The sequence below is a fragment of the Arachis ipaensis genome, chromosome B07 (genome assembly GCF_000816755.2).
Source record: "Arachis ipaensis cultivar K30076 chromosome B07, Araip1.1, whole genome shotgun sequence".
In the NCBI taxonomy this organism is placed as follows: domain Eukaryota; kingdom Viridiplantae; phylum Streptophyta; class Magnoliopsida; order Fabales; family Fabaceae; genus Arachis; species Arachis ipaensis.
Genome location: NC_029791.2, coordinates 86,784,049 through 86,793,434, shown reverse-complemented (window position 1 = coordinate 86,793,434; position 9,386 = coordinate 86,784,049). Strand labels below are relative to the sequence as shown.

The 9,386-nt window shown below is 38.7% G+C and overlaps 1 protein-coding gene across 1 annotated transcript; it reads right to left on the bottom strand.

Annotated features, from left to right (window-relative positions):
* Nucleotides 7,588-9,120, bottom strand: LOC110265098. Its single transcript, XM_021107873.1, has 4 exons — nt 8,965-9,120; nt 8,214-8,306; nt 7,984-8,085; nt 7,588-7,875 (listed from the first exon to the last, which is right to left on the bottom strand). The coding sequence occupies exons 1-4, from the start codon at nt 9,118-9,120 to the stop codon at nt 7,588-7,590; spliced, it is 639 nt and encodes a 212-aa protein (XP_020963532.1).

The window sequence follows — 9,386 nt, the reverse complement described above, 5'->3', positions numbered from 1 at the left end:
GTGCCACCCCTCCCGAAGCAAATCCACGCTTTGTTGTGCTCTCGGCATTACACGTCGGTGACTGGGAGTTTAGCGCCACCATTTTTTTCTTACGTCGACCCCGGTGCTAGATGTCCAGGGCCACGCTAAACGCCATGGGTCAAGAACCTAAATCCTCTAACATCACACCACTGGCGCTAGATGCCCAGAAGTGGTGCTAGACGCCAGGGTGGCAGAATCGAATTACCCAAAATTACACCCCTGGCACTAGACGTCCAGAAGTGACGCTAAACGCCGGAGGTTTAGAACCAACACCTTGTTTTGCAAGCCTCCTGGGGCCAAATGCTAGAGCTCGGCATTTAGCGCCAGGGCACCAGAAGCAAGCTCCACTTCACATAGATCTCCAATCAGTTCCACTTGCACCTGTTCCTATTTTATACAATGGACATGACTCAAACAAAGTGAAAAATAAGGAAAACTAAGAACATTGGTTGCTTCCCAACAAGTGCTTCTTTAACGTCACTAGCTTGACGGTTCATCTCTGCTAGGTTAGCAGGTGAGCAGTCTTCTGGCGGTCAATGTCGCCACCAAGATAGTGTTTCAGCCTCTGCGCATTTACAATGAATCTTCTGTCGAACTTTTCATGCATGATTTCAATGTGACCATAAAGAGAAACCTTAGTGACTAAGAACGGTCCCGACCACCGGGATTTCAGCTTCCTGGGAAATATCTTGAGCCATGAGTTAAAAAGAAAAACTTTCTGACCCGGCTCAAATGCTATGGTGGCTATTTTTCTATCATGCCACGCCTTTGGCTTCTCCTTGTAGAGCTTGGCATTTTCATATGCTGTGCTTCGGAATTCATCAAGCTCATTGAGTTGGAGGAATCTTTTCTCTCTAGAAGCCTTGTCATCAAAGTTTAAGAACTTTGTAGTTGAGTAAGCTCTATACTCCAACTCCACAGGCAAGTGACAGGCCTTGCCATAGACGAATTGGTAAGGAGACATGCCGATAGGGCTCTTGAAGACTGTCCTGTAAGCCCAGAGAGCATGATCAATCTTCCTAGCCCAGTCCGTCCTTGAAGCACTGACGGTCTTCTCTAGAATTTGCTTGAGCTCTCTGTTAGAGACCTCCACCTGTCCACTTGTCTGGAGTGATAGGGGGTAGCTACTTTACGTCAGACTCTATACTTCTAAAGAAGAGAGTCCAGCTGTTTATTGTAGAAGTGATATCCCTCATCACTGATCAAGGTCCTTGGGACACCAAACTTGTTGAAAATATACCTCTGCAAGACGCTCGTTACAACTTTGGCATCATTGGTGGGTAAAGCTACAGCCTCCACCCACATGGACATATAATCCACAACCATTAAAATATAGTTGTTTGAGTATGAGAGAGGAAAAGGTCCCATGAAATCAATTTTTCACACGTTAAATAATTCAATCTCTAGTATAGCTTGCTGTGGCATTTCATTGTGCTTAGGCAAATTCCCAGCTCTCTGACTTGGTGGTGCAGAATTTGAATGTCCACAAACTAACCGGCAAGTGCACCGGGTCGTACCAAGTAATACCTAAGGTGAGTGAGGGTCGATCTCACGAGGATTGATGAATCAAGCAACAATGATTGAGTGATTAACTTAGTCAAACAAGTGGAAAATGGTGTATAGTTCAATAGCATTAAATAGTAAATTCAGAGAATTAGAAAGCAAGCAGTAAATGGGTTTGAAATATATATGAGAAAACAGTTAAGGTTTCAGAGTTGTTTATCTTCCGGATTTCTATTTCTTACCAACTATTTTAATCATGGAAGATTCAATTCATGACAAACTATATTTGACTAAACCCTAATATCTTAGTAATTTAGTCTCCTATGACCTAGTTAACCGTCAATTCCTTGGTTAGGGTTAAGTTTATAACAACCCAAGTTTTCTTGAAAAATTAAATATTAAATTATTTACGATTTATTATATTTGACAATTATATTTAAAGAAAATTAATTTCTTAAAAAGTACTTAAATTAAATATTATGATATTTTAATTTTAAATGAGAAGTAATTAATTAAAAATAATGTGTAATTTAAAAATAAAATAGTATTCTTAATGTTAATTATATTGATTAAATTTGGTTTTAAATTAATACCCTACCCTAATTCTAAATTCCCAATTCTAAACCCTAATTTTACCAACCCTAACCCTATTACCCAATTCGTTTACACGTATGCTTCCCCCTACCCCCACCTGTTTATTCCTGAGTGAGCCCCGTTCACCCTTCCTCATTGCCACTCACTCACCCACCGCCAGCCCTTCCCAGATATACACACACACAGACTCACCTTACTCACTCTTAGCCTCTCCAACGCACTCACACTCAAGTCCCTCACTCTCGCTTCTCACACGCACACATGCAGAAATGGAAAGAGAGAAGAGAGGGCTCAGAATCGGAGAAGAGGAAGCCGCACTATACGCCGTCTATCTCGCCGCCGCCGCCAGGTCTTTCCTGTGCCGTTAATCATGCCTATCGCCGTCTAGCCGTTGCTAACCTGCCTCGCTGTTGCCGCCGTTGAGGTCTTCATCATCACTGCCACTGGAGGTCCGTGAACAGAGGGAAGACGCCGCTGCCATTGCTCTGTCCCGCCATCACCACCATTGCCCTAGAGCTTGCCATTGTCATCGAACAGGATGGAGTTGAGAGAGAGCACGAGCGAAAGAACAGAGAGTGAGAGGAAGTCACCACCGTAACGCCATTGCAGCCACCACTCGTTGCTATCGCAGAGAGGAAAGACGAAAAAGAGAATGACGCGAGGGAGAGATGGAGACAAAGCTGTGCGAGCTTGAGGAGACATTGTCCTTGCTGTTGCTTCCTTGGTTGCCGGTGAGTCGTGCACCGCCACCAGAGTCGAAGACAACACCAGCCTTCTTGTTTTGATTTTGATTCTCCTATTCTTGAAACTGTAATGCTTTAAACCTTGCTCTGTTTTCAACTTGTTCCTCTGTTTTTGTCCTGGCTTAATTATAGAATTATGGATTTCTGTTTTAGTAACTGCTATTGCCGCTACAAATTGTTTGAGGGAATTGCTATTGCGGGGAGTTGTTAGTATGGCTAATGCCACTGCAGTTGCTAAGCCAGTTTGAGGCTATTGCTACTGCTATGAATTAAAATGAAGTTAGAGTCACGCTTTATTTTGTGGGTTTCGACTAACTGAGGTAAGGGATTTTATTTTAAAATTAATAGTTTTTAATTTAAGGATGCCAAAAATCTTATTGAGTAATTGCAAATAAATTGTGATTGTCTGGACTGATCGAAAGATAAGCTTGAATTAGATTTATGACTGTGAAAAATGATTGAGTTTGAAGAGTGTGTTTGATTTCTTGATTTCTTAAATTGTGGTTGAAAATATGCTATGTTTATGCTTTCATTAAATGACATATGAATTGAGAAATTATGAAAGTGAAGAAGCCGTAAGGGTGATTTTAGTTAGTATTACATGTTAAACGAATATGGTCAGAGGGTTTTGTAAAGTTAAAATGAAGTAGTGAATTTCCTTTAGTTTCAATAGAAAAAGATTTGAAATGGGGCTAATTTTATTGAATTAGAAAGTGGCTTGCCTTCAAAGGGAATGATTTGATTATTGAAAATTATTTGATATTTAGAAATGGTTTGATTAATGAAAAGGATTTGATATTCAGAATTTTTGAGAAATGATTTGATTAGGACCCTTGAAGGGTGAAAAAGCCCGAATTTTAGAAGAAATACTGCAGAAATTTTTATAAAACTCCGAGGCTTTACTTAAAGCGTTATTTTAAAGAAAATTTGATTTAAGAATCATAATATTTGATTTTCGATTTATCAACAAAAGTATTATGTTTTAAGTTTAATCAATTGAGAAAATATTTTTGTTTTAAGTTATGATTTGAGTTCTGTTTATTGAGAAAATGAATTTTATTTTGATTAAATGTTTAAAGAAATTTGGATTCTTATAAACTAAACATTTTGAGATTAAGATTGAAGAATGACGGAAAGTGTATCTTTATGGTGATGCAGAAGTGTGAGAGATTATGTGGTGATGTGGAGGTATGATTGAATATGTGGTGATACAGAGGTATGATTAATTACGTGGTGATGCAGAGGTATGATTGATTATTTGGTGATGCGGAGGTATGACAAAAAGAAAAGGAATGATAGGATAATTGAATATTGTATGTTTGAATGGGCCATTGTGCCAAATTGCTAATGCGGAAGTGCCCGCCTGACTGATAGCTTAAGGTTGCTAATGCGAGAATATCCGCCTAACTGATAGCATATTGTATGTTGAAGGGGCCTTGTGCCAAATAGCTAATGCAAAAGTGCCCGCCTAACTGATAACCTAAGGTTGCTAATGTGGGAATGTTCGCCAAATTGATAGCCTGTCTCTTACCGTGATGCCAAGATATCCTAATTTACGGGTTCGCCCATGATGATAATTGTACCTAATTGACACAGTAAAAAGACCATATTTGAGGTTTGCCCCAAGTAACGTCGGGTTGCGGGTAGACAACCGATGCATGAGCTCATCGCCTGCATAGAAAAGTCATTTATCATATGCATTGAGTGAACTACTTGAGTGTTCTTGTGTGTTGTTGGTGTGAGAAATCGTGATTCACACTTTTCATATCTCCGCACAACTAACCAGCAAGTGCACTGGGTCGTCCAAGTAATAAACCTTACGTGAGTAAGGATCGATCCCATGGAGATTGTCGGCTTAAAAAGCAAGCTATGGTCATCTTGTAAATCTCAGTCAGGCGGATTCAAATGGTTATGGGGTTTTGATAATTAAAATATAAATAAAACATAAAATAAGATAAAGTTACTTATGTAATTCATTGGTGGAAATTTCAGATAAGCGTCTAGAGATGCTTTATTGCTTCTGAACCTCTGCTTTCCTATTGCCTTCTTCCAACCATGCGTGCTCCCTTCCATGGCAAGCTATAGGATCCTCTCAGTGAAAATGGTCCTCTGCGGTTTCTGTACGGCTAATCAACTGTCAGATTTCTCGTCTCGGATGAAAAATACCAAGCACAGCTACCGCATGGCTAATCACCTGTCGGTTCCCGCTAGCATCGGAATAGGATCCATTGATCCTTTTGCACACTGTCACTGCGCCCAACATTCGCAGGTTTGAAGCTCTTCACAGTCATCCCTTCCCGGATCCTACTCGGAATACCACAGATAAGGTTTAGACTTTTCGGATCCCAGGAATGGCTGCCAATTGGTTCTAGCCTATACCACGAAGATACTAATCTCACAGACTCGGTTCGTGTATTAGATATCCAAGAGAATATACTCCAGCTGTCGTCCAATGACTATATTGAACATCATGTAGACCGCTTTGTGGTTGTCAGGCACGCAGATCTTGGCTAAGCGAGTAACGAAGATTGGGTGATTGTCACGGGTCACCCCTTCATTCTGACTTAACTGAATTAAGTACGAGAGTATATCTTGGAGAAGAAGTAGGCGTGAATTGAAAGAAAAACAATAGTACTTGCATTAATTCATGAAGAACAGCAGAGCTCCACACCTTAATCTATGGGGTGTAGAAACTCCACCGTAGAAAATACATAAGTGAAAAGAAATCTAGGCATGACTGTGAGGCCAGCCTCCAAAATGTGAACAATATGGTCTATGATAGCATAAGATATGAATACAATAGTAAAAAGTGCTATTTATACTAAACTAGTAACTTAGGTTTACAGAAAATGAATAACTAAGTGCAGATAGTGCAGAAATCCACTTCTGGGGCCCACTTGGTGTGTTCTAGGGCTGAACATTGAAACTTTTTCGTGCAAAGGCTATTCTTGGAGTTAAACGCCAGCTTTGGTGCCAGTTTGGGCGTTTAACTCCAATCTGGTGCCAGTTTGGGCGTTTTACGCCAGGAAGTTTTAGGCTGGCTTTGGACGCCATTTTGGGCCATAAAATCTCGAGTAAAGTATAGACTATTATATATTTTTGGAAAGCCCAGGATGTCTACTTTTCAACGCAATTGAGAACGTGCCAATTGGGCTTTTGTAGCTCCAGAAAATCCATTTCGAGTGCAGGAGGATCAGAATCCAACAGCAATTGCAGTCCTTTTTCAGCCTCTAAATCAGATTTTTGCTCAGGTCCCTCAATTTCAGCCAGAAAATACCTGAAATTACAAGAAAATACACAAACTCATAGTAAAGTCCAGAAATGTAATTTTTGTATAAAAACTAATAAAAATATAATAAAAAGTAACTAAAACATACTAAAAACTATGTAAAAACAATGCCAAAAAGGGTATAAATTATCCGCTCATCACAACACCAAACTTAAATTGTTGCTTGTCCTCAAGCAACTAAAAACAAAATAGGATAAAAAGAAGAGAAAATACAATAAATCTCAAAAATATCAATGAAGATTAGTTTTGATTAGATGAGCGGGACTTGTAGCCTTTTTGCTTCTAAACAGTTTTGGCATCTCACTTTATCCTTTGAAGTTCAGAATGATTGACATCCATAGGAACTCAGAATTCAGATAGTGTTATTGATTCTCCTAGTTCAGTGTGTTGATTCTTGAACACAGCTACTTTATGAGTCTTGGCCGTGACCCTAAGCATTTTGTTTTCCAGTATTACCACCGGATACATAAATGCCACAGACACATAACTAGGTGAACATTTTCAAATTGTGACTCAGCTTGGCTAGACACTACAGGACTAGCGGTGAATGGCGGCGGTTTATTTGCCGAATTACGGCGGTTTTGAACCGCCGCTAAACAGATTGCCAGCGGAGCAACATCCGCAGTGCATAAGGGCGCGGGAGTTATATTTTGCGGCGGTTACCAGCAACCGCTGGCATAACCGCCGCAAATCAGCGGTTTTGCGTCAAACACCTTAGTGGCGGTTTATAACCGCCGCAATTCGCTGGACCGCTATTTTCTGCTTCGTTTCTTATGTACTTTATTCGCGGCGGGTTAAAACCGCCGCTATTCCGCTATTCCGTTTTTTTTTGCGTAATTTTACAAACCTGGCCCTTTTTTTTCTAAACTAATTTTATTTTAAAGAATCTTAAGAATCGTTTTAGAACCGACGCTATTTGAGGCTTCGTTTTTTAAATATTTTATTCCCCGCGGGTTGAAACCGCCGCTATTCCGACTTATTATTTTTTTTTTGCGTAATTTTACAAACCTGGCCCTTTTTTTTCTAAACTAATTTTATTTTAAAGAATCTTAACATTACTTAATTTTTGTTATTTTTTATATTTTATATATTTTTTCCCATCTTTCTTAATTAAAGAATATTAAACTTTTTTTTATAAAATGCTGCACTATGGAAAAAAAAACTCATTAATAGTTAACTGTAAAGCAATCTAACATGTCTATTTTAATAATGTCAATAACGTATTTCAATAGTCATCCAAAAAGGTAAAGTACTTAGCTAATACTTAATGCCCCATATTTAACATAAACAAAACATGTACTGAAAATCTAAGTATCACATAAATCCTAATATCTATGTTCCTTCATGTCTGTCCAAAGAATTCATCCGTGCAGCGATGTCTGGAGGCAGTTCCTCACATTGCTATTGGATCAGATAACTCAGCACACTTTCTATTTCCTACCTCTTCGTCTTCTCTACTGCTAATTCATCCTCAATTGCTTTCCTCTTCAATTTTTCGGTCGTCACCTCCGCTTGTAGTTCACACAGCATCCTTTGGGTCTCTTCTACTTGAGCTCTATCCACCGGCGGCTGTGAACTCGGACGGAAGAGTTGACTTAGTGTCGGCCCGTGTCCCATCCCACGCACTCTACCCGGGTGCTCTTTGCCCAGAGCTTGGGCAAGGGAATCATTCTCTGACAATATTCTTGTAGATTCATCTAATTGCTCAAGCTCAGATATTTTTTCCTGTAGGCATAAACATAATTACACAATCACACCAGGCTAATAGCAGACTCAAGACATTTTAATTGCTAAACCCAACATGTTACAACATATATGACTAAGTGTACTTACACCAATCCTCCGAGCTTCTTCATGTATATAGCTACCATCAGATCTTTTGTGCTTTAGGATCCATACTTCTCCCCTACCAACAGTCCTTCCTTGTAGTTGTGACTGTGAGAATAAAATTTATCCCATGAATTTCACTTTTATAAATTTTTTCAATACTTCTAACATTGTTTACTCTATGAATAAATCAACACTAAAAAAGCTACTTATTCTCTATTACAAGTTTATATTACCTCTTCTTCCCTAGCCCTTGCCAAGCTTTTAGATCCGCCAGTGTGCATGTAAAGTTGCTTCTTTCGATTCAGCGCATTTTGCTTGCACTTCGCCTATTAAAAATCAACAGTAAGCTTGAATTCAATGAAGTACTAAAACTTGCTTAGTATAGTATACATATATGCTACGTTGCAAGAGACTCAAAATAATGGGGCATTAAGTATACTAGTGTGTAATTTGAATAAACTGTACGTAATCTAAATTTAAGTATTGCTTTAACAAAAAGAATAGTTATACGGATGCAGTCCCTATTTACATATAAAAAGTTAACAATATTATTTTATTTCTAATATGCAAATGCCAGCCATAACTCATACCATAACTAACGGAAAAAATATTTAGCAGCCCCTGTGAGATAGTCCAATAACAATCATATAGCATAAATTATAATAATAGGGGTACTCAAATTAAATTAATTGTCTTATATGGTAACCTACAACAAATAAGGTTCTAATAAGGAAGAATGGTGTACACCAATCTCAGCATCATGCATGTATATATTAAGATCTTAGTCAAACAACCTATGCTGGGAATTGATGTATTAAAGTGAATTAATCATGTATACTAATCAACATGGTTCAAATTCAGCTCAATCGGAATAAAATCTATTTATTTATACCAAATCATATCAACAAAACAAACGGATTACATTTTTTGATTTCAAGGAAATTCATTTTTTAAAAAAGTATATGTATTAAATGAATGGGGTACCTTTGTTGCAGGATCATTATGATACTCAATGAACCACTTCCAATGCTCTCTAGGAATTCCCTCCGGGTGCTGCTCAAGATTCTGCTCAAGTGTCCTTGTTGGTTTGTAATGCGAGTCAAACAGCCTCCCCCTTGTGTCCTTCCAAGACTTCCCCATTTGTTTCAAAAATAATTTCTTGATTAAACCACTGCTATCCTAGAAGTGGAACATCTCCTGCGACGACAATGTCCAGCTGTAAGTAATTACAAGTTGAATGTTTGATATGATTAAACAATGCCAAAAGTCATTACCTTTATACAATCATCATAAACCCTGTCTTTGCCCCGCACCTTTAACCAACTCTTTTCACAGATAGGAAATTTGCTGTAATCAGAACCCAGCGCTCCTAGAATGCCACTCAACAGGCCAGCTCTATCTCCGAC